At 47.7% G+C, this 25,362-nt stretch overlaps 1 protein-coding gene across 2 annotated transcripts; it reads left to right on the top strand.

Moving 5' to 3' along the window:
* Positions 1–6,716: 6,716 nt before the first annotated feature.
* Positions 6,717–21,329, top strand: Knstrn (kinetochore localized astrin (SPAG5) binding protein). 2 transcript variants are annotated; one of them, XM_021640598.2, is made up of 9 exons: positions 6,717–6,925; positions 7,023–7,114; positions 10,010–10,130; positions 11,310–11,357; positions 12,688–12,790; positions 12,978–13,071; positions 13,922–13,977; positions 16,427–16,501; positions 18,864–21,329. In XM_021640598.2, the coding sequence occupies exons 1-9, from the start codon at positions 6,717–6,719 to the stop codon at positions 18,993–18,995; spliced, it is 930 nt and encodes a 309-aa protein (XP_021496273.1). In that variant the 3' UTR covers positions 18,996–21,329. The 2 variants fall into 2 exon arrangements, with proteins under 2 accessions (XP_021496273.1, XP_060227461.1); XM_060371478.1 differs by lacking the exon at positions 18,864–21,329 and adding an exon at positions 18,158–18,848.
* The last annotated feature ends 4,033 nt before the right edge of the window (positions 21,330–25,362 follow it).

Genomic DNA, 25,362 nt, shown 5'->3' with positions numbered 1-25,362 from the left:
GCAGTTTGGTTGACTTAGTGAGTCGAGAGGCAGTGCAGTAGAGTTGAGTTCACAGCAGTCTGGTTCATGAAATTCGGCTTCTCTCAGCTTGTAAGAAGACACGTGGTGATCAGTTATCCCCAAAAATAGAACAGTCTCAATCTGCTCCACAGTTTAAGTAAGAACATATTTAAAATTCGGATACATCTAGCATTTGCAAGGCCCTCAGTTTGATCCCTAGTGCTATAAGAAAACAAGTCAATGGGTCTAAGAGAGATGTCTCAGCACTTAAGAGCACTTGCTGCTCTTCCAAAGGACCCAAGTTTCCCAGCAAGGCACCTCATAGCTACCTGGGTTCCAGAGGATCTAATGCCTTCTTCTGACCTCTGTAGGTACCAGGAATGCATGTGGTGCACATACATACATGCAGGCAAGCACTCATACAAAAAAAAAATCCAAAAAGTAAAATAACAAAGCCTTAATCCAAGAACCAGGGAGGCAAAGGCAGGTAGCTCGCCATGCATTTAAGGCCAGCCTAGTGTACAGAGTAGTTCAGGCCAACCAGGGTTACAAAGTGAAACCCTGTCTCAAAAATAAACACAAATAAATAAATAAAATTAGAAAAAACTTTCCTTTTCGGAAAAAAATGGAGAAGATCAAGGATCAAATTTACCACCCTGTCTGAAGCAACCCATCAAATAGCAAAATCCAGGAAATGGTGGATTTCATGATGCTGGACATCAGATAGCAAAGACCAGTGGCCCCTGACAGATAAGAAATAGATAACGCCAGGCCTAGGAGTGCCTGAGTTTCCAGGCACAGGGAGGGAGAGCTCAGCCAAATCCACGAGGACTCCTGAGCCTGGGGTGTCAGGTCAGAGATTGGGGAAGGTGTCCGGGACATAGTCAGAACATAGTCGGGAGAGCACTCAAAGAGAGAATTTGAGAGCCTCTGAAAAGGTGTCATCCCCCAGCTTTTGAAGTTGGAGCTGTTCAGTCAACTTCACACCCTCATCTAAGAGTAAGGAAACTACTTGAACCCAAGGATAGATCCACCAAAAATAATGAGGTCACTACTGCCCATCTAAGACCCCATCAGTGCCTGTTCCCACCAGCCAGATGGAACACTCCCTCAGCTGTGGAGAAGGGTCCTTAGGCCTGGCTTAAACACTGCTCGGTTCCATCGAACACCCTTACATCTATCCGTCTGTCTGTCTGTCTGTCTATCTATCTATCTATCTACCTACCTGCCTTTCTATCCATCCATTCCTCTCTCTCATGAGAGTTTCACTATGTATCATTGGCTTGCCTAGAACTTGCTATATGGAACAGGCTGGCTTCAAACTCATAAGAGATCCACCTGCCCCTGCCTTCCTGGTGTTGGGATTAAAGACCTCCTCACCTCATCTGGCCTTTCTGGTTTTTTTGTTTGTTGGTTGGTTGGTTGGTGTTTGGGAGTGAATACAAGATTTCACATTTATTTATTTATTTACTTACTTACTTTTTATTATTTTTAAATTGTGTGTGTGTGTGTGTGTGTGTGTGTGTGTTTGCATATAGATATGTGCATATCTGTGTGAGCATGCTGGTCCAGAAGAGCAGATCAGATCTCTTGGAGCTGGAGTTACAGGCAGTTGTAAGCCTCCCTGTATGTGTGGTGAGAGCTTGGGTCCTCTTGGAGAGTCCAATGGCTGATTAAGGGTTGAGCCTGCTCTCCAGCCCTCACACATTCTAAGTGCACACTCTACCACTGAGATGCACCCCCAGCTCATATTCCGTCAAATCTTAAAACAGACCAGAGAAGAGTAACTCTCATTAGGCAACTCAGTGCATCCCAGAAAAGCTCAAAAATATTTATACAAATCAAAAGACAACCAGCCCCACAAAACACAAAATTCACAATGTTAGGCGTCTCTAGCAAAACAATTACCAGCAAGACACAAATGACCCATCAGGAGGGAAAAAAAAAAAAATCAACTGCAATGAAGCCTAAATTGACATTTTAAGTGATAATTAGACAAAGACAAATGGTTATTACATATTACAGCTCTTTTCCATATGTTTTAAGTAAAGATTTGGAATGTATAAAAATATCCACCTTGAACTAGCGGATGTGAAAACTAAAATGTCGAGAGTAGAAAAAAAATCAGTGGATAAAATCAACAGCTTAGAAATTGCAGTGTGTGTGTGTGTGTGTGTGTGTGTGTGTGTGTGTCTGTAGATGTAACAATAGGGCCTGAGGATGTAGTTTAGAGGTAGAATCCTTTTCCTGGCATACTCAAATTCTGGATTCCAGCCCCCATTCAGGAGGACATAATAAAAGAAATCATACAACCAGAACACCAAAAAAAAATATGAATGTATAAAATCGTGCAAAGTATATTACACTAAAACTATGCCCCTTATAATTATCTAAAATTATGGGCAAAAACCAAACCAAACAAGTAATAACAAAACCCTAAGACAAGGGCCAGGAACGACGGCATAAACCTTTAGGTCTAGCTCTTAGAAGGCAGAGGCAGGTGGATCTCTGGGAGTTCAAGGCCATCTTAGTCTACAGAGTGCGTTCCAAGACAGCCAGGGCTGCGGAGTAGTGAGAGACCGTGTCTTAAACAAACAAACAAAAAAACCTAGTCATCAACTAAAAACAAACAAAAGCATACTTCTAAAAATAATGCCCAACCTTTACTCATGGTTTGCGGACACTCGTGTGCCAAAGCACTTGTGTCGGGAGAGGGAACATTCCAGTAATTCTACACCATTAACTGAGGCTTGCGGGCAAGTGTCTTTACTCACTGAGCCATCCCACTGGTCTTTAAAATTACTTCTTGAGACAGGGCCTCATCCTGTAGTCCAGTCTGGCTGTGCTGGCTAGTTTTTATCTCAACTTGACATAAGCTGGAGTCACCTGAGAAGAAGGAACCTCTGTGAAAATGCCTCTGTGAGCTCAGGCTGTAGGCAAGACTACTGCATTCTCCTGATTCGTGATTGATGGCGGAGGGCCCAGCCCATTGTGGGTGGGGCCACCCCTGGACTGGTGGTCCTGAGTGCTGTAAGAAAACAGGCTGAGCAAGCCATGAGGAGCAAGCCAGTCAGCAGCACTCCTCCGAGGCCTCTGCGTCAGCTCTTGACTCTAGGTTCCTGTACTACCTTGAGTTCCTGCCCTGACTGCCTTTGATGATGGACTGTGATATGGAAGTGTAATTGAAATGAATCCTTTCACGTCCAAGTTGCTTTTGATTATGGTGTTTCATCGTAGCAATAGAAATCCTAAGACAGGGGCCTAGAATTTATTATGCAGCCAAGACTGACCTGAAATATGAAGTCATCCTCTGGCCTTCACCTCTCAAGGGCTAGAATTATAGGCAAGAGTCACCACACAGCTAGCTTATCTTTGTTGGTTTGTTTGTTGTCTTGTTTGTTTGTTTGTTTTTCATGACAGGATTTCTCTGTCCCTGGACTTGCTTCATATACAAGGCTGGCTCAAACTCACAGAGATCTGCCTGCCTCTGCCTCCCAAGTGCTGGGATTAAAGGCATGTGCCACCACACCTGGCCTAGTTTATCATTTTTCTTTCTTTTTTTTTTTTCTTAAACAATTTTTTTTATGTGCATTGGTGTTTTTGACTGCATGTTTATGTCTGTGTGAAGATACTGGATCCTCTAGAACTGAAGTTACAGTTGTGAGCTGCCACGTGGGTGCTGGGAATTGAACCCAGGTCCTCCAGAAGAGCACCCAGTACTCTTAACCTCTGAGCTACCTCTCCAGCCCCTAGTTTATCACTTTTAAAGCTTGTTTTGGGCTAGATGCGGTGGCACATAGTTGTAATACCAGTACTTGGGCAGCAGAGGCAGGAGAATCAGGTGTTCAAGGCCAGCCTGGGCCAGATGAAGCCCTGCCTCCACAGCAAACAAAGAATATCATCAGCAGCAGTTATTTTGTGGGCATGCATGAAGAAAACAGTTTGCAGATTTTACTCTAGATCCACCTCCTTCCCTTTGCTCTTTAGCCATCCCATCTCCCTGTGGAAGTATCCTGCTCCTCTCTTAATACCACACATGACCACTGGCATCTACGTCTCCGAGAAAACCATCCCCTGACCTTCACAACCCACCTCCAGCTTCTCCTCAATTTCTATTCTCTGGTTCCTGACTCTCACTGCTTCCTCTTTCACTGACCAACCACAGTTTCTCTTGCTGGACTCAGCAGTGACTTGGTTTAAACTCAAGCCAAGCCGTATAAGAGCTCTACTGCTTGTTGTGGAGAAAATCCTTTTCTCCTGTAACCACCCCCCCCCCCCAGCTGAACCAGAGATCTTGTGACACGGAAGTCTCATTCTGTGTCCAGGGCTTCCAGGAGATGCAGAACAAGCAACATGTACATCATTGATATATTTTTTTAAAAATAGTTTGCCCAGGCTAGCCTCAAACTGATTTGTAACTGAGAATGACCTTAAACTCCGTGATCCTCCCTGCATCTGTATCCTGAGCTGGGATTATAGGTATGGGCCTCATACCTAGCTGTGTGCAGGTCCGGGGACCCAGCCCAGGGGTTGTGTATTCCTGTGTACTTGACATATGCACCATTAATTGAATTACACCCCCAGTTTTACCACTGTTACCTTGTTTAAAGAGTACTAACAATGGACTGAAGAGATGGTCCAGCAGTTAAGAGCGCTTGCTACTCATGCACGGGTCCAGTGTTTGATCCCCGAAACGTAGCTGGTGGCTCACAGCTGTCTCTGTAACTCCAGTTGTTAGCGTACAGGTGATTCAGCTGGCCTGCCTTCAGGATCCCTGCAATCGTTCCTGTCATCACCTGGTCGACACCACCACTGCCAGGTGCGACAGGCGTGTGCCAGATAGAAGGATCCCAGCCACCTGGCTCACTCACAGTCTCTACCCCTTCTCCAGGCCCCGCCCCCAATAAACCTCCTTTACATCAGATCTATTGCACGGCTTAATCCCTCAAGGGGGTATACGTTGGCCGGGCCCTCCGCTACGTCATCATGACGTGTCATAACATTCGGTACACGTGCAGTTCCTCTCTCCATATTTTCTCATTTGTTTGCTTGTTTGTTTGTGAGACAGGGGTTCTCTGGTTAGCCTTGGCTGTCCTGCTTTGTAGACCAGGCTGGCCTTGGACTCAGAGGTCTGCCTGCCTCTGCCTCCCTGAGTGCTGGGATTACAGGTGAGCATTGCCACACCCATGTGCCACCATTCCCGTCTTCCTCCACATACTTTCAAGCTATGATTGGTTAAAATTTATGCATGTAGAACCTGAGGATATATTTTTTAATTTTATTTATTATTTATACAGTATTCTGTCTGCATGTACATCTGCAGACCAGAAGAGGGCACCAGATCTCGTTATGATGGCTGTGAGCCATGATGTGGTTGCTGGGAATTGAACTCAGGACCTCCGGAAGAGCGGCTGGTGCTCTTAACCTCTGAGCCATTTCTCCAGCCGAACCTAAGGATATTAAGGGTCTTTTTGTGGGTTCTTCTTTTTCCCAACTTGCCCCCTTCCTCGGTTCACCCCTAACAGTAGCTAGGAGAGAAACAAGGATAGAGTTTTGGAGAGCTTTTTTATTTTTGGGAGGAGGGGCCAGCTTTCAAGCCAAGGTTTCTCTGTGTATTCCTGGCTGTCCTGGAACTCACTCTGTAGACCAGACTGGCCTCGAACTCAGAGAGATCCACCTGCCTCTGCCTCCCGATTGCTGGGATTAAAGGGGTGTACCACCACACCTTTTTTGGGGTGACCCACAAATATTGTATATTTGTTGGCTATAAAAAACTGTATTCTTAGTTGTTTTTTGAAGCCGACAACAATAGACCACCAGGGTATGTAAATGTCACTTCCTTACTTGCCTTTAAAAATAAGGCAAGCTGCTGTGGAGAAGGTGGCCTACCCCAGCCTACTAGTTGAATAAGGAGTGTGGCTTTTTGTATAGTAAAGAGCTGTTGGCCTCAGCTGTTGAGCTGAGGCAGGAAGTATGGGCAGTACTTTAGGCAGACAGAGAACACAGAAGGAAGAAGGTTCGGTAACTGGAGACAGTGAGAACCTTGTGCAGAAAGGCAGAGAAGCCAGGTTAAGTCAGAAGCTAGCTGAGAGACTGCTCTAGCAAAAGGTCAACAGCCTCAATTTTCCCAAATGAACTTGTTTCTTTGCTTTTCTCTCTCGTAGCATCTTGTTTTTCCTTCATTGTCTTACCAGGGATGGTAAATACATATTTGCGATTGTCTGTTTAATGTCTTTTCTAGATTGTAAACTCCAAGAGGGCAGAGTTAAAGTCAGTCCTGGAATTTGCTCCTCCCATCGACCCCCTAACGGGTCCAGCACACAGCTGCTGCTCCTTAGGCATTTGTGTTTTTAATGAGACTGAGTACTCTGCCTTGCTTTGTATGAGTTACTTTAATTTCTAAGTAAATCCAGAAGCAGGTTTTTAAGCACGTTTGGTGTTTCAGCCCGCTGGAGTCCTTCAAGTGGGCTCTGCTCCACCTCACCTGGTATCTGCTAGTTTTTTTTTTCAGTACACCTGTACTCCTGGCAGGGTCCTTAACAACCACATACCAAATAAAGAGGATTGTGACTTGGACCCTAGGTCAGTTCACGTTTCAGCCGCCAGTCCGGAGTGTGACAAAGTGGCTCACTAGCTCCACTGAAGCCTGCCCAGCGCGTCCATGGCGCCGGCCTCGACCCGCAGGCTCCGACAGAGACTCGAACCTTCCGTACAGCATGGCGGCTCCCGAGGTCGAGGCACAGGAAGTAGTCTTCCGTACAACAGGCCCGCCCACAGACTCGGAGCCGCACCCCCTCCCGCCCAGCTCCCGGAAGTTTCCTTTTGAAAGCACGGCGGCAAGCTCTACCCAGGACTGGGCGGTTGCTGAGGAGCATCTTTTGAAAGGGAACGAAGAGGACTGCGGGCCGGAGCTGGCAGCGCCGGGGTTCGGCTCTGCGGGCCGGGGCTGGGCCGCGGGCGGGTTGGTGGGCTGGCTGGCGTGGAGGGCTCCGGCGCTGCTGATACCCACCTTGCACTTTCAGGGACCAGCCAAGCCACCCGGCCGGGACAGCCAGTGCTAAGACCGTGTGCGACGCGCAGCCCCACGTGATGCCGAGCGGCAGCCTACCCGCAGGTTTGTGTCCACACCGCCACCGGCCGGGGCTCCGCGCACTGTGCTGGGCGTAACTGTATAGCTCTGACCTCCTGCCGCTCACCCCGAACCAGCCTGGGCCGGAGTTCCCGGTCCTCCTCCTGACCCCGCCCCTTTCTGCGGTCACCAGTTAGACCCAAATTGTTGGTGGTTGTTTAGGAATACTTTTTGGTTGGGTGGTAGTGGAGAACTCATGTAGGCCAGGCTGCCCTGGAACTAACAGACATCCTGCCTCTGCCTCCTGAGTGCTGAAATGAAAAGCATGTGCCACCATGCCCAATATCCTGTCTCACTTTTTTTTCCGTTTTTTGTTGTTTTTTTTTTTTAAGCTAGGTTTTTACTATGTAGCCCTGCGTAACATTAACTTGCAGCAATATCCTTGCTTCAGCCCCCGAATGCTGAGATTACATGTTCACTGCCACCACACCTGTCTCTCTAGAACTCTGTTCTAAAGATTTGTTAGTTTTAAAATGGGGGGTGGGGGAGGGGGCTTATGCATATAAGCATAGGGGCCCGAGGAGGGTCAGGAGTTACAGGCAGCTGTAGTGGGTGCTGGGAACCAAACTCCAGTCCTCTGGAAGGGTGAGGTCTCCCTTTTAACCGCTGAGCCATCTCTCTAGCCCTAGAAATCACTTTTTATGCGGTTATCCTTATTTCCAGGTTGGGACTGGTTGTCTTGCAGGTTGCCTCAGAGAAGAGACTTCGTTTGAGAAGTGGGGTAGTGGGGAGAAGGCAAAAGGAATCCTTGTCCACGCTAACAGGTGCACAGTGGCTCTCCCAAGCACCCTGTCAGTATATGTTAAGTGGCATGAGAAGAACTCAGCCTAGTCAGAGTTACTGAGAACCCTGAGCGAGGAAAGGCATGACTGAAAACAATTTGTCATAAATAGGCTCTTCTACCGGGCTTAATGGGTTATTCTCTTTGCCCGGGTTTCTCAGAACATCCTAGCATAACCAGCAGAGGTATTGCTTAAGGAGAGGATCCAGGACTCACAGAGGTCTGCTGCCGCCTCTCCCCCTTCTCCCCACTGGAGAGCCACCAGTGACCAGCCTCCCTAACCAAACCCCAAGTTTTCACCTGTCTGCCTGCAGTCCCTGTCCCAGCTTCCTGATCACGTACATGTACTACAATAGTTCTGAAGTTTTTAAGTGGACCCCACCTGCAAAGGAAAAAAATAGGAAGCCAGGAAATGGGTGTAGTACACGAATTTCTTCCCAGCTGTGGAGGCAGAGGGAAAAGGCTGGGTGCTTGTTGGAGGCCAGCCTGGTTTATATAGCGAGTTGCAGGCCAGGGCTATACAAGACCTTGAGGGGAAGGGTTTGAACAAACAAGTTTGACCACTTTTCTCCTCTTCCATTACATTAGCCATTTGATTCTCTTTAGTGTCTCTCCTTTTAGACTATCTTTGTTCAGTTCTACTGACTTTTTCCCTACAAGTCAGTCCTCAAGGTTCAGCAGATGCAGATTGTTGGAGCTGACTGCAATTAATATTTTTTTTTCAATTTACTATGAACTTTTACATGGATTAGCTATATTATTGTATTTAACTTACTACTGCTTGAGATAAGACAAGATAGTACCACAAAATAACTTCTTTCTTCAGACAGATACCTCAAAAGAACCCATTTAATATTGGCATAGTGTGTTCTGAATATGGAAACTAGAATTCTAGTACCCTACAACTTGTACCTATAAACAAAATGAGGAATTCTATTTACTCCAAATTATTGTGCAGCAAGTTATTTGAATAAAACTATTAAATACAAAGTATCCTCCGGTATGATTCAGGACTTTATACCTCATTTCTTCAACTTATTTAATTATTATGGCTTTTAACCTAGATCCAGCTTTAAGGAGCCATTTCACAGTGACCAAAGTGAAGTTAGAATAATCTAGAAAACTCTGAGCTGGAAAAAAAAATAGGAAAGCTCAGGGTTATGACATGTCCCGTGACACGTAAATGCTAGATCATGACTCGTGGAAGTGAGTTACCCAGCCTAACCCAGCATGGAGGTGAGCAAGAGTGCCAGATCAGATAGGAATCTCTTAAGTTTAACAAGGGATCAAGAAAGGAAAAGTTCTGTGGGAGAATGAGGGCCTGGAAAAGAAGAGGAAATAGTTTACACGTTCAGGGCAGCGACACAGACTGATTTGCTCCCTCTGTTCCACTTGTGTTTGCCTCCTGAACCTTGATTATATGCCAGACACTTTACTAGGCACCAGGATGAAAAGATGTCTCGGAATCGGGAAGACGTTTTGGTGAAAGTAGGCAACACTTAAGAGAAAGCAGCTAATGCTGTCCAGGGAGAATGGGTGTGGGAACCTTGAGTTCGGGTTCCAGCTGGGTTTTTCCTATCTCCGTATTCACCTACCTGTAGTTTGATGTATCATCAGGCACCACTGAGCCTCTAATGAATTTTGAAGCTGTGTGTGTCCGTGCAAACCAGCAGAGTCAAGAGTACCACTCTAAGTCAAGAACAGCCGACATTTTTAAAGCCAGTTAGTGCGGAGTCTGTCTTTGGAAGAAAATTAGGGCTTCCGACAGCTCAGAGTGAGGCTCTGTGTGACACAGCGAGGCAGCTGTTGGGTCATGATGCTGGGGTTTCACTCCTATTTTTCTTTTTCTTTTTTTTTTATAATTTTTATTTTTTTATGTTAATCACAGGTTATTTACTTTATATCCCAGCTGTCACCCCCTCCCTTATTCCCTCCCAGTCCCACCCTCCTTCCCTCATCTCATCTCTCTGCCCCTTTCCAAGTCCACTGATAGGGGAGGTCCCCCTCCCCTTCCATCTGACCCTGGTTTATCAGGTCTCTTCAGGACTGGCTGCAATGTCCTCCTCTGTGGCCTAGCAAGGTTGTGTTTTTCTTTTCAGATGCACAAGCCACTTCTAAACTACCTGTTAAAATCAAAGAAGTTGATGGGCTTAGACATCTTCATCCAGGAAGTTCAGAGTCTGATACGACAAAAGTCACCAAATCAAGACAAGAGAACCGGTAAGAGCAGATCATTGGCCTCTGGTTAGAACTTCCTGCTAGAGCTGGGGTATAGCTCAGTGCTGGCGTACTTGCCTTGTATGTTCAAGGGCCTGGGTTGACTCTCCATCAGAGAGAGAGAGAGGGAGGGGCAAGGAGAGACGCCGATCTTTCTAGAAGTTGCTGAGCACCAAATATTTTAAAATAGAGGCTGAAGAGATGGCTCAGCAGTTCTGGCTCTTTCAAGGACCCTGGTTCTGTTCCCGGCACCAACATGGTAGCTCACATCCATCTCAAACCTAGTTCGAGGGGATCCAGTGTCCTCTTCTGACCTCTCTTGGTACCAGGCACACATTTGACGCATAAATCTACATGTAGGCAAAACACTCATCCACATAAAAAATATGTCTTAAAATGAAGTCAGGCATAGAGTGGCGCTCACCTTTAATCCAGGACTCGGGAGGCAGAGGCAGGCAAGTCTCTGAGTTTGAGGCTAGCCTGGTCTACATAGTGAGTTCCAGGACAGCCAGGGCTACATAGTGAGACCCTGTCTCGAAATCCCTTCTCCCCCAACCAAAAGAAAAAAAAATCTCTTAAGTAAAAACTAAAGTATGGAAACCCCTGTCTCATCTCCTGTAGCTGCTTGTGGGGGCCTTTGTTGATCTTTCTGAGGAGACACACGGTCAGGGTTCTGAGAAAGCCGATCTTTCCTCTACCACACTGGCTCTGAGTACGCCAGCAGCAGCACCTGGCCAGGCAGTCATAGTCCTGAAAGCTGAGGCTGGCTGTGTGCCTTATTCACGGGTCTGAGCAGAGTCCAGCCCCGGGATCTAGCATGTTTGTATGACCCGAGCCGGTGATCCTCTCCCGGGTGAATGTTGACATGAGATAGCTGTGGTATCTGAAGCAAGCTCAGGTCTGTCAGGTCGCTGGGGGTGAAAACAGCATGTGTGGCCCCTTGGCTCTCAGCCCATGCTGTTTAGTGGGATGTCTTCTTCAGTTCTTTCCTCAGGAACTCAAATCTCTTAAGCCAGGTATGGTAGCATGCACCTGTAATCCTAGAACTGGGGAGGCTGAGGCAGGGGGATTGGGAGTTCAAACCCTGTCTCCAGACAGCAATGAAGCCAAGCCCCCTGTTGCACCTTATTCATAGCACCAAGTACTGTGGTTCTCTAATTGGCTTTGATTCTGCTTCCATAGGCAGATGAAAGCCGCAGAGATTGCCAGCAAGAGGAACATCAAAAAGAGGTGAGCATGGGGCAGATGTTAAGGGTGGAGGCTCACACTGAGGACACAGATGACAGCCACATTAAGCTTGCTTGGTGTGTTTAAGTCTGGGTACCATGCCACGTACCCGAATGGAATTAGGGGGCGAAGACACAGCAAGTTTAGAAGAACCACTGTCAGGGCAAGGATCAGTGGTACCACCACCTTGAGCAGTAGTCATGGCAGAAAGCCCAAAAGCTTCCTTTAAAAAATGATTTAAAATTTTTTTAATGTGTACATGCGTGTGCATGTAAGCGCGGGTGCTGGGAGAGTGTCCCCGCCGAAGCTGGACTCCTTAGCAGTTGTGAGCCGCCTGATGTGAGTGCTGGGAATTGAACTTGGGTTCTCCGGAAGAGCAGTGCATGCCTTTAACCACTCAGCAGCCATCTCAGCAGCCCCCTCACCACTCGCCCCCAAAAGCTTCTTGCTAGATGTGTGGTGTTATACCTGTAATAGAAGGACTTAGGAGACTGAGGCAGGATTCCACAAGTTCACGGACATCCTGGGCTCCATTCCAGACCAACCAGAGCTGTAGGGCATGCTGGCTCCTGCCTCCGGGTGCCTACCATGCTTGAGTTCCTGTTTTGGCTTCTTCGGTGATGAACAGTGATCTGGACGGATAAGCCAAATAAAACTTTTCCTTTCCCAGTTGCTTTGGCCATGGCATTTCAAGCACAGCAATAGAAGCCCTAACTAAGACATAGGGGAAACCCCTATTTAAAAAACACACCTTCCCCACCAAAGAAAAAAGTTTCAGGGCAGGGAGGTGGCTGAGTGGCTAAGAGTGCCTGCTCTGCAGGTATAAGGCCTGGGTTAGAAGCCCAGAACCCTTAGAAAAAGCTGGGCAGGGTCATACCTGCCTGTGACTCCAGAATCGGGAGGGGTAAGCAGGTAGATTCTCACAGGCTGGAGCTCTGAGCCTCAGACTAAGTAAGAGATCCTGTCTCAGGGGAATGAAGTGAGAGCAAGTGGAAGATCCCCGAAGTCCTGCTTCGGCCTCTGGGTAAGCATGCACGTAGACACATACGCTCGATGTTTTTGAAAACTCGGGTTTAATATTGAGGATGACAGCTGTTGAGCCCATGTTTACCATGCGTCAGCAGATGGGTTCTCAGCGTTGTCCGCGGATTCTCTCTTTTATGTGTAGCAGTCTTATAAAATGGAGGTATTGTCTTAATTCCAGAGCTGAGAGAGCAGAGCCTCAGATTACAGACCATTGTCAGGAAGCCAGGATTGGAAACCATTCGAATAACTCAATAGCATGTCCTCCCAAACCCTCTACCTCTTCATGTTACCACAACTTTGATTGTAGCTACAAACCATTCAAGCAAAAACCAGAGGAGGAACTAAAGGATAAAAACCAGCTTCTAGAGTCCGTCAACAAGCAGCTACACCAGAAGCTGATGGAGACTCAGGTGAGAAGCCCACCCAGTCCTGCCTCATCAGCTGTGGGTGCTACAGGCGGCCTCCTGCTGGGTGGGAGCAGGCCGACCACCGCAGACAAAGGAGAAGCCGGCTCCTGCTGGGGCTCAGCAGGGACACGGGCGAGGTGACCTGCCCCTGGCAGGACGGCTCCTGATTTGTCGGTATGCCACTCCACAGGGAGAACTGAAGGACCTGACGCAGAAAGTGGAGCTGCTGGAGAAGTTTCAGAATAACTGCTTAGCGATTTTGGAGAGCAAAGGCCTCAACCCAGGTAAGAGGCAACACACTGCTGTCCCATCTCCCCCCGTCCCTCCTCCCCCCCGACCCCCCGAGCCAGTACAGGTGCCCTTCCTGGGGCGAAGTTGGCAGCGTGGAATCTGTGCCCTGTGGGTGCAGGAACTGCTTAATCAGACACTAACCAATTTTCAGTGTTTCCTAGTGTTCTTAGGAAAGGTCCATTTCTGCCTGACAAATAGAATACAAGAATTGTCAAGAGAACTTCTCTCTTAGCTAAGTACTACTTCATTCATTCACTCCAGCAGGTATGAGCTTGCAAAGAGGCCCAGAAGTATTGGGTTTCTTTCCAGGGCAGTAGCACTCACAGGTGACAGGAGGGAGAGTTCTGTCTCAGTAGTTCCTGAGTCAGCTTCATTGCAGTGCCTGCGTGGGACTCTGGGTAGGGTGTAGCTCAGCAGAAGAACCCATGCTTGGAATATGGAGATCACAGGTTCTATCCCAAGTCCCTCCCTTCCCCGCCCCAAGAAGCAAATTTGTCCAAACATGCTAAGATGGCTTCAGGCTAGGCTGAAGAGACAAAGACTGCCCAAAAAGGAACTTTGAATTGAGGAATGCTGACTCTGCTGGAGACGGAACCCGGGGCCTGCCGCTTGCATTTCCCTTGGACAAAGTTTCTCCAGAAAGAAGCAGAACAGAATAGACTGGCCATTTTCAAACTTAGACAGCTCTGAAGAAAACAGCCCTGAGTGCAGCCGTGAGAGACAGGCTCAGGGGAACGCTTCCCTCAGGATTATGTGTGTGCTTGTCCATGAAGGGCTATTTCCCCTCTGGTTTAAGGTGTGGCTCTCACATGAGGCTTACTTTGTTGTTTCTATCCATTTTAGGCAGCGAGACCCTGGCATCAGAGAAGAAACCCACCATAGATCACACGGACTCCGTGGTGAGAACAAGGGTGTGGATGGGCAGGCCCTCAGCCAGGGCCCAGTGTTAAATTCACCAAGCAAGAGTAAAGATCATCAGCCAGATTCTTGGTTAAATTATGCAAGCTTTATTTTCTGTCAGACAGGGCTATGTCCTTAAAGCAGGATTTGAGAAAATAGCATTGAACACAGGAGACAGCATAAAACCCCCAAAACTGCAAGTTTAGTGGATTTTCAAGGATTAGGGGATTCCATAGGAATTTGGCTGAACATTTAAAAAATTATTTGGAAGATCATCTTATTTATTGGGGGAGAGGTTAGGGTATAGAGTAAGGAATGTGTCAAATTCCAGAAAATGGGTCAAGACCTTGTCAAATCCAAGTTTTACAGAAAGCAAAAATGAACTTATTTGACCTTATAATGAGGGCTTTTGCTCTTAAGATGGAGTCAGGCTGGCCATCACCCAGAGGCTCTAAGATCTCTGCTTTCTGCTCTGCAGAGATGCTAAGATGCTTGCTTTGGACGTCCACGATAAAAGACAAGATAAATGGGCTGTGTGCTTATAGCACATTTTACTTGAAAAGGTAGTTTGACTCTCACAGGAAGGTAGAAGTGAATCTGAACTGAAAACAAACTAAAACACAGAATGGGGCTTGAGGGGAGGGCTCAGTCAGCAAAGTGCCTGTCGAACAAGCATGGAGAGAACAGTTCCGGTCCTCAGCACCCCTATAAAAGCTGGATGGTGGAGGAGTGGAAACTGGATGTCTGGAGTTTGTTGTCCAGCCAGCCTTCTAACTGGTTAACCTAGAGACCCCGTCTCAAACAGTAAAGTGGAGCTGGGCGAGCAGGTAAAGATGCTTGCCGCCCGCCAAGCCTGGGGACCTGAGTTCAGTCCCTGAACTGGCTCCTTCGGTCCTCCGACCTTCACGCGCTGGCATGAATGACACACGCAAGTAAGCAGAGCGCCCTTGGGGTGGCTCAGTAGGTAGTAGTGCTTGCCGCAAGCCTCACAACCAAGTTTGATCCCCAAAGCCCACATGATGGAAGGAAAAAAACAGTTGCCATTTGGGCCTCCACACACACATATCATAGTGCCTGCACACGTATGTTTGCATTCGTGTCAAATAATGTTCTGTTCTGTTCTTTAATGTTTAAAGTGGAGGGAAAGGCTGGTCAGATGTCTAAAGCTGGCTGGCCGGTGGACCAAGGCCCTTGCTGTATAAGCATCGCCCACCTGAGTTGGAAAAGGGAAAGGTGGATGGTGAGAACCCACTCCACAGAGTTGTCTCATCACCTCTACATATGTTGTTTGTTTGTTTGTTTGTTCGTTTTTGTTTTTATTTTTCAAGACAAGGTTTCTCTGTGTAGCCATGGCTGTCCTGGAACTCACTCTGTAGAGCAGGCTAGCCTCAAACTCAGAGATCCACCTGCCCCTGCTTCCCAAGTGCTGGGATTAAAGGCATGAGCCACCACGGCCCAGCAATGATAATTTTTAAAGGTGGAAGGTGAAGAAGATCCATGATGCAAATGTCTGACCTCCACAGGAATTTGTAACTGCATGTATGTGCGCAGATGCCATGTATGTACACACCATACACACACACATACACACATGAGGACTCTGGGGTTTAAGGCTCATGGATACAGTGCTTACGTAGTATGCGTGCCATCAAAAGTTGACTGCCAGCACTTCAAACACACCACCCATCCACATAGGTGTGCACACAAAACCTTTGACAGGGAGAACTCGGATAGAGATCTTCTGGTTTCTCTTTTCTACACTTCACCAAATTTCTCCCCTATTCCGTGACTGAGAATCCTGTAATGCCCAGGTCTAGCCTGTTTGAGCATCTCCACCTCTGGCTTCCCTCTGAGTGTGCTGTGATTTGCTCCTGAGGTCTGTCAGCACAGATCACATAGTAGGAGACAAATTTGATATCTCAAGGAGGGGGTCTTTAGTAAGAAACCAGGCTTCTGGCCTGGACCGTTGAGATTGCCTGGATAGGTTATGGGCTATTGAATGGGGCATAGGGAGCTTTATCGCTGTAGATAAAGGAGTCTGTGGTAGAGAAGAACAATTCCTAAGAGCAGCTCGCATTTGCAGACAGGCTTTTCTCTGGGCTGGGTTCAGAGAGGACCAGTGGAGATCCTGGCATGTTCAGTCAGTGCTCAGAACATGTCCTAAGTGAAAAGGACGATAGCTACCGTTTAATCCTTCTCTCTGTGTGTCTCTCTCTTTCTGGCTTTTTCTCTATGTCTCTGTTTCTCTTTGTGTGTCTCTGTCTCTCTCTCTCCTCTCTTACTTTTGAAATAGGGTCTCACTCCGTAGTCTCCACCATCCTGGAACTCACTCTGTAGACTAGGGTGGCCTTGAACTCAGAGATCTCCATCTGACTCTGCTTCCAAGTGTTGGGATTAATACTTGTGCCACCACACCCTGCTCAACTTTTTACACATTCTTTACTTTAGCTGCTGCTAGAAACTTTGCAAGATGAACTGAAGGTTTTCAATGAAACGGCCAAGAAGCAGATGGAGGAGTTAAAGGTAAGAGCAGACAGACCCAAGGCAGTGCCGCCATTTTACCACAGTTTGTGGATTCGGGGGAATCATTCTCCCTGGTTTTCTTTGTCGACTTTATGTTGCCTAAGTGTATGCCTGTGCAGCACGTGAGAAGCAGTGGCCATGGAGGCCAGTAGAGGGCATCGGATCCCCTGGATCTGATGTGAGCTGCCATGTTAGTCCTTGGGAACTGAACCTGTGTCCTCTGCAAGAACAGCCACTTAACTGCTGAACCATCTGTTTTTCATCCTTCTTTCTTTCTCTTCGCCCCCCCCTTCTCCCTATAGAGCCCCAGGACGTCCAGCCTCATCAGTGCTGGAATTAGAGGCATGAGCTACCATGCCTGCCTCTATTTATTTATTCTTTTAACATTTATTTCTACTTCTGTGTATGTGTCTGTGTGGATGTATGTCACATATGTGCAGGTACCCATGGAAGACACGGAGGGCTTCCGGTTCCCTGGAGCTAGAGTTACAGACAATTGTGAGCTGCCTGACGTGGGTGCTGAAAACTGAACTCTGGTTGTCTGAAAGAGTAGGGGGTGCTCAACTACAAATACAGCTCCAGTTCCCTGCCTTTATATTACATTTTATTTAGCGTGTGTGTGTGTGTGTGTGTGTGTGTGTGTGTGTGTGTGTGTGTATGTATGTATGTCTATCTGAATGTATGGGTATATACCTGTCACAGTACATGGGACTCAGATTCAGGTCCTTAGGCCTGGTGGCAGGCACCTTTACCCTCTGAGCTATTTTACCCACCCTCATGCCTAGCTCCTGTTTGTTTGTTTGTTTGTTTGTTTGTTTGTTTTGACTGCCCAACCTCCAACAACTGCAGAGCTAAGGGCCAACCCACTCCCCATCACGGGAGCGGCTGTGGGAAGGCAAGCCCCAAGTCGGTTCCAAGTACCAAGGCTGGGGCTCCTGGAGGGTCACCATGGAGCGGCCCCCGCCCGTTAAGGCTTTGCCCCCTGCGAGCAAGAGGCTGAGGGGAAGAGCTTAGCTTGTGCGGTGCTGAGGCGGGAGTAGAGATGGGAGGGGGCCATCAAATGGCCACAGCTCCCTGCTGGGGTGGGGCTGGCTCAGGGATCAACAGTCATAGAAGGACCCCCTAAACAACACACACCCAGATCAGACTCGGGTCAAGGGCCAGCTTCCTCCTACCCTTCTGGAGGGGCCTAAGACACAGACTGCGCTTCAGCCTGGGCTCCCTTCGCGCAGCCCATCATGGCTCACAACTCATGATGTCCAGATCAGTGGAACCATGACTAAGCACCAGCCTGAGGCACTTAAGTGGACAGAAAGGAGCGAAGGCAAGGGATGAGGTCAGGGTGTCAGGAGCAGCTGGTAGGGCTGGCCAGGTGAATTCCACACTCACTGCATCACAGACGGCAGCCAGTAGCACCAGGCCCGGGATGTTTGTTTTTAATGAACTATTTGGAAATAATTTTAGATTTAGAGAAAAGTTGTATAGATGATGCAGAAATTTTAGTTCCCCTAAGGATAATACTGTCCTTATATGATCCAGTGGATCATGCTATCCACTGATATGCCGTTGTTAACTAAATTCCCAGACTCTTCTTTTTCTTTTTTTTTTTTTTTTTGTTTTTTTTTTGTTTGTTTGTTTGTTTTTTTTTTCTTTTAGATGCTTTTCTCTACAGATTTTTCTTTTTGCGTTCCTGAGGACTCAGAAATGTTCTTGGAGACAAAACCCAACGCAAAGCCTGGGGGTTTAGGGGGGAAGTCTCCACCTCTCCAGAGGGCCACTCAAAGTTGAGAGTTAAGACTGAAATATCCAGATTGGAGGGCTGGAGGGCTGGCCCAGCACTTGAGAGTGCTTGCTGCCCTTGCAGAGTCCCAAGTTCCGCCTCCTGCAGCTTATACCTCCATAACTCCAGCACAGGGATCTGAGGCCTTCTTCTCCTCTCCACGGATATCCGAGGACACACACACATACATAAATTAAAAAAAAAAAAAAAAAGACTTAGAAGCCAGAGTGGTATACTTCTTTATCACAGAGGCAGGGGCATCTCTGTAAGTTTGAAGCCAGGTCTATATGGTGAGATTTTGGGGTCTAGACTGCTTCAGAATGCCAGATAAACCTCGGGGCAGGAGACACGGGATTTCATTGCTCAGTTTTAAATGCCAAGGTGGGAAGATTCCCCAAACCAGCACAGATGACCTCCAAGGTAGGAACTGCAGGGTCTTCTGGCGTTGGGGCGTTTCCTGCCTTCCCCTCTGCAGCAGCGTGGATCTCTCTGGAACAGTGTAACATGCTGGTCCATGTGTCTTCTTTCTTGTGAGTCAAGAGTTTTGTGACAGGTTTTCCTTTGGAATACCTTCCCTTTCAGGCCTTGAAGGTAAAGTTGAAGCTGAAAGAGGAAGAAAGAGGCCAGTTCCTGAAACAACAAAACTCATGTAAAGAGCAAGCCAGTGACTTCACGAAAGTCCTGGAGGAAATGGAGAAGCTCTTAGAAATGTAATACCAGGCAAGTGGCCAGATGGCTTCTTCTGGGGAAACCCTCAGAGGAATCCACTTAGGATATCTTCAAGGACTCGCCATCCCTTATGTAAAAAGAGCTTCTGCAGCAGTTAATCCGGGAAGGGCAGCTGACGCGGGGTCCCTCCTCTAAGCTCACCTTCAATTGCTCAGCTCTCCTGCAAGAGCAGGGCCTGAGGGCTGGACTTCACTTCCTGCTCAGCACAGAGAGCATCGACCCTTAGAACCAGGAGGCTGACCTGCCGCCTTGGAGAGTCTAGAGGCTCTTATCGACCAGGAAGCACGGGAAGAGAGCCTCCGTTACAATAGCACACAGGGTGTGTGGGAGATATCACTGAGAGCCATGCTCTCCTCATTATTGTCCATCTAGTTGAGCTAAAGTTATGAACTTGAAATTCTTGAAGTTTTTGGTGTAATAAATGGGGTAAAGGTATACCTGAAACAACACCTGGACCTTTTGAAATAAATATTTCTGATGAAGACTGGGGAAGGAAAATAAGCCTTTCTAACCCATTGTAGTGGTTCATGTCAAAAAAAACAAGGAAGGAGGAAGGACTACGTAGCATTTAGTCTAGCTGTATGAGCTGAGCACACTGGGATGTGTTCAATGTCTTCTGATTTACCCAGCGTGTTTTCTCCATTCCGTGCTTGTGACAAGGCCCCTCGGATTACTGGTTCTTCCGTGTTTGTAGTAGTGTGTGCCATGCTCTGTTTGCTCTGTTTGTGGCCATTCGCTGCCTGTGTTCTGTCTGTGTCTGCAATTAACTGTCACAGCCAACCCAGAGCTCATACAACAGGTCCTATGGTCCACGGCCTGGTACCCATGGTCGCCCCCCCCCCCCCCGTGTCATTAAAAGTTCAGGCATGTTTTCTGTCTTAACTTAACTCTCCCACTGTGTTGAGCCTTCTACTTCAAACTTGCCTAATACGTCCTTGAAAATCATTCAGGCTGCCCAGAGTCCCAGGGAAGCCAAGGAACGCCTCCTACTTAACCTATTTTTCAAATGTATGGAATGGTTCAACTTAAACGTACGACTAAGGACCATCAGGCAGCAGGCACAGCAGCACGCACTCACCATGCGCAAGATGGGGCGCCCGGAGGGGTGGCTGTAGAGCAGCAGTGCATCCTGGGTTCCTCCTGCTGCACCTCTACTCCCAAGACCACCAAGTCCTGAGTGGCAAGAATGGAGATGAGGGAGTTGACAGTCATGGCAGTCTCCTGGGACGATGCTCTCCTGCTCACGCCTGCGGGTGGTCGAAGGACGCCCCCTAGCCATGGGATCCACCGTGGGAGCAGATGACCCACCATGACGACCCACATCAGCACTTCGAGTTGTCTGAAGTATCTGTCAACCGCATACCGAACAGAGAGCTCTGGGTTGCAGAAGATTTTTTTAACATGCCTTTCTCCACCAGCCGAACAGAAGTATGTTAGAACGTGTGTGCCCACATACCCCACACACACACACACACACACACACCATCCATGCTGATCGTAAAGGCCTAATTGTAGCGCTCTTTTTAAAAACTCTATTTGGGGTGTTGAGGCCTCAAGCTCCCAACCACCCAACCCTGCACAGGAGAGAGAAAGTTAGTGGGGGGAGAGGGCCCCTTTACCTCCCCCAGATGTTTAGGGTCAAGGGGTTCTTGTAGGGCTATATGCCCATCTCAGTCAACAGAAATGCAGCCTGCAGTTTTCTTCAAGCCGCTATGCCCCAAAGCAGTTCTCTCTCTGCTCCAAACAGCCACACTGCCGGTCTCCTGGTCTCTCCAAACTGCTACAGGCCATACGCTCTTTCTGGGCTCAGCCCAGACCATGCCCTCAGCCCTAGACCAGGCCCTTCTCTGTTCAGCATGAGGAAGGCTGTTAACAACTGGCAAAAGCCACGCCCCGCACCTGCCTCATAAAACAAAACACAAAACAATCTTGGCAAAAGTTTCTCTTTATGATCTCCCATGCGCCTTCTCTAGCGTCTTTCTCTACCCCAGAACACAGCACCCTGATTGTACTGAATGCCTCTAGTCCAAGACAAACTAGAATAGAGGTGAGCTCAGAGGAGGGTCAATGTTCACTGAGCACCATCAAGTTTCTGATGATCAATAGTTTAGTTTTTTGTTTTTTTTCTTCGCCAGTTTTTTGTTGTTGGGGGGGGGAGGGAGACATGGTTTTACTGTGTAGCCCTGGCTGTCCTGGAACTCTGTAGATCAGGCTAGCCTCAAATTCAGTTCTACCTGCTGCGCCCTCCCAATTTAGTCATGTGCCACCACCACCCAGCATATTTAATCCTTTTTAAAATAAATTTTATGTTCATTTTGATTTTGTTGTTGTTGTTGTTTGTTTGTTTCATTTTTTCGAGGCAGGGTTTCTCTGTAGGCTTGGCTGTCCTGGACTCCCTTTGTAGACCAGGCTGGCCTCAGACTCACAGTGATCCACCTGCCTCTGCCTCCCTCAGTGCTGGGATCACAGGCATGCCACTGTGTCCCGCTTTAGTTTTTTTTATTTTGTTTTGTTTGTTTAAGGAGCACAGAATTACAGGAGGCCAATGTTTTCGAACTGATCTGAAAAGCCAGGTCAAAAGTCAACAGAGAATCAAACTAAAGTCACCAAAGTGAAATTAAATGTTTATCTGCTCTTACAGAATAGAATTAATGTGGTAACAGACAAATTTCCCAGACTTCCAGTGCCAATTGTAGAGATAAAGAAGTTCATTTTGCCTTAATCCTTACACAAAGGAGTTAATTTTAGCCCGATCAGAAGCTCACTGGGGTAAGCACTGGCCTTCCTATTAGTCCACATCCTTGTCCCCACCTTCCAAAGAAACTGGCCAGTCTGCATTTGCTTTCCGCTTTTCCAAGCCCTTCTCTGTTTGTAAAACCACATGTCAGTGTGCGCTTAGTTTATTCCATGGGATGTGCTCAGCTCTCAAGAAGAAAGCAGTTAGAACCCACAATCCAGCTCTGCTCTCGGGTGGATCTGGCAAAGGACACAGAAAGCTGAGAACTTCCAAGGTTCCCGGAGGAACCCAGCGGAGCCGCTGCGGATCCCTTTTAAAGTCTCCTGCCTTCCTCGCGCAGCCTCAGCACTTGTAAGGTTGTCTGCTCGCTGGAGTGGGTTCTTCCTCTTTGCGTTGAGCGCACCACCCTGACATCTCTTTGGTTTTTGGGGTGCCAGCACTGGTGATCTGTCCGAAAACCAGCATTTGCCTATAAAAAATCCCAGCACCTTGGAAGTGAAGATTAAAGTACCCAGAAGTCATGTGAGACCCCAGAGAGAGAGAGAGAGAGAGAGAGAGAGAGAGAGAGGAGAGAACAAACTGAAAATTGAGCTCCTGAATCAGTGTTCCTCAACCTTAATGCTGTGACCCTTTCTTTCATTCAGCTACTCGCGTTACAAATCTGTAAACATCTGTTTTCCTAGGTGACCCCTCTGCAAGGGTCAATGGACATATAAAGGGGTCACGACCCAAAGGTTGAGAACCATTGTCCTAGCGTTTCACGGAGGCTTTTCTCTCTCACCTGGGGTAGGGCTTTAATTCAGGAGTTAGGGTGTCAGAAGCCCACAGAACGTCCATTGAAGCACTGGATCCAGGTACTTGTCTTTCGAAGTGGAGGAATGAAATTTATGGTCCACAGAGGGTGAATTTTATTGTAGGGAGTGAAGAGCCAGAGTGGGAAGCTGCCCCAGGGCCTCACAGGTGTGTCTCAGGACCTGGGGAAGGGGTCGGTCTAGTAGAACCATCCACGAGGTGTCCAGATGCCCCCTCCCAGCTTTAATCACATCCTCGTGTGAGGTGCCAGGCAGTACAGCTCACCCAGGAGAGCTAACAAGTTACCAGGGGCCAGATCGCCTTCCTGGCATCTCTGGCCTGCAGCAAGGACATTTCAGGAGCTACTGCTCCCCAAGTTCCTTCCCTAAAACTCCCCAACCAGTTTCTATGTCCTCTTGTCATGCCCCCCACACACCCCCAAGAACAGGAAACTAATAACTGCCCTTAAGGAATCTGGGTGATGACGGACCTGGCTCCTTCGAGCTTGAGTGTGGCACTCACGAGGCCAATCTAAGGGACATCAAAGCGTTTGAGCGGTTCCATCTTTAAGAGCCAGGTGAGATTAGAAAAGGGCGTCTGATTGGTGCCTGGACAGAGACTTGGGGAACACGGAGCAAAGGTCAGAGAGGAGCTGGGGAAGTTGCTAAATGGAGCCCTTTGAGCAGCGCTTCCTCCCTCCCCAGAGCAGGCAAGAGTCTGTCTACACGTATAGGCTGAGAACCCGAAGCCAGACAAATGCCATGTGGAAATGTCTGCTTCGGATCAGCAGAAGACTCGGGTTCAGTTCCAAGCGCCCTCACGGTGACTCACACCACAACTCTAGTTCTTCTGACCGTAGGCATTCACATGGCACATATGCATAAACTCGGGCAGAGCACTCACACACACGCAAAAGTCCAGAGGTTTGTTTTGTTTCGTTTTTAATGTCTGAATCATAGCCCCTTATAATCCCTCTATCTATATTTGGCTTCTTGGGCTCCTCTCCAGGTTTTTTTTTCTTCCCTGGCCTTCAAGGCTAGGTTCAAAACCAAGAACCAAGGATTCCCTTTCAGGCTCTTTAGCAGCTGTTGGAATTGTAGCGTGAAGGTCCAGGTGGGTTCCAAGAAGAGAAAAGGAAAGATCACATCTGCTCTTCAGGGTTGGATGACAGTGGTCTTGTCTCGGCTGTTGGTCTCACTGGGTGCTGCAGGGCTGAGGTTAATCCAAGGTGGCAATGCCCTGTATGGGGATAGCATTTTTCTTGTTTTCAAAAAGAAATCATCAGTGAAAAGTGGTTTTCTATAATAGCTTTAAGTCTGGTGCTTGGAGAGTGCAGCTCTTTGGATTTTTCTTAAACATCAAAGAAAAAGATGGGCATCCTGGCCCACCTACCTCCTCCCCCCCCCCTTTTTTTTTTTCTTTTGGTTTTTTTTTCAGACAGAGTTTCTCTGTGTAGTTCTGACTCTCTGCCTGAACTTGAGATCCACCTGCCTCCCAAGTGCTGGGACTAAAGGCATACCTTTAACTGGGAGGCAGAGGCAGATGGATCCCTGTGAGTTCAAGGCCAGCCTGGTCTAGAAAGAGAATTCTGGGACAGCCAGGACTGTTGTACAAGGAGAAAAACCTGTCTGGGGAAAAATTAAATAAAAAGCCTGGTATAATGACTTTGATCCCAGCATGTGGGAGGCAGAGGCAGGGAGGGGATCTCTGTGAGTCCAGAACAGTCAGAGCTACAAAGGCCCTGTCTCCAAACAAAACAAAACACATACATGCACACACAACACCACGCACACACACAAATCGCTGTAATCCTCAGCTGTACTTTCCCGTCGGGTGTTTCAGACTACCTAGCTGCCAGAATTTTAAAAATTACCCACTGCCCTCCCACCCCTCTTTCTCTCAGGGCCAGTCCTTGGAGGTGATTCGGGACTAGGACAGAGGCCCTGGCTCCTCTAAACCTTCTCTTATCGGTTGGAGTGTGTCGAGATCTCTGGCTCAGGCTTCCCTCAGGAGCTCAGGAGGCATGTCCCAGCATGGTGATTCTGTAGACTTTACACTGGGTAAGGGTCAGCCTTTGGGTCTTAGCAGCTCCTCTGATCAAGAGAGCAGGTGACTCACCAGAGCTCCAGGAGCTTTGGAGAGACGCCTCTTAGCCTCCTGAGACCTCATCAGCCTTGAAGAGAAAGAGCCAAATTGTTGGCTTGGTTTTAGTCTCCTTGTCCTCCCTGGCTAAGGTATCCAAGTATGGTTACTAAACACACAGAAGGCCAATCACAGCACTCTGATACTTTTAACTTTTATGTAACACTTAGATAAAAGCTTTGATAAAACCAAACATGGGCTGGAGAGATAGCACAGAGGTTAACAGCACTGTCTGCTCTTCCTGAGGTCCTGAGTTCAAATCCCAGCAACCACATGTTGGCTCATAACCATTGATACAGAGAACTGATGCCCTCTTCTGGCATGTAAGTGTACATGCAGATAGAACACTCATCTACATAAAATAAAATAAATAAATCTTAACACACACACACACACACTTTTAGTTAGGTGGTAGTGGCTCATGCCTTTAATCCCAGCACTTGGGAGGCCAAAGCAGGCAGATATCTGAATTTGAGGCCAGCCTCAGGGACTAATGAGGACAGCCAGGGTTACATAAAGAAACCCTGTTTTGAAAAATCAAACAACAGCAACAGAAACACTTTAAATCTTGGTTTTGTTAAGGCTCCGTGTTCCAAGTATTTTACATTGATTACATAGATACAGATCTTACTACTCACTTGTTGGTAAACGTTACCAAGAGGAAATCAATAAAAGAATTCC

The sequence above is a fragment of the Meriones unguiculatus genome, chromosome 18 (assembly GCF_030254825.1).
Source record: "Meriones unguiculatus strain TT.TT164.6M chromosome 18, Bangor_MerUng_6.1, whole genome shotgun sequence".
Classification (NCBI taxonomy): domain Eukaryota; kingdom Metazoa; phylum Chordata; class Mammalia; order Rodentia; family Muridae; genus Meriones; species Meriones unguiculatus.
The sequence above is the reverse complement of the archived record's forward strand: the minus strand, read 5'-3'. Positions and strand labels throughout refer to the sequence as shown.

Bases quoted from the DNA above. Each gene is read 5' to 3' on its own strand.
- Knstrn (XM_021640598.2), top strand. From the start codon at position 6,717: ATGGCGGCTCCCGAGGTCGAGGCACAGGAAGTAGTCTTCCGTACAACA. The intron at 12,791-12,977 runs GTGAGAAGCCCA...GCCACTCCACAG, and splicing joins AGAAGCTGATGGAGACTCAG to GGAGAACTGAAGGACCTGAC. The intron at 13,072-13,921 runs GTAAGAGGCAAC...TATCCATTTTAG, and splicing joins GAGCAAAGGCCTCAACCCAG to GCAGCGAGACCCTGGCATCA.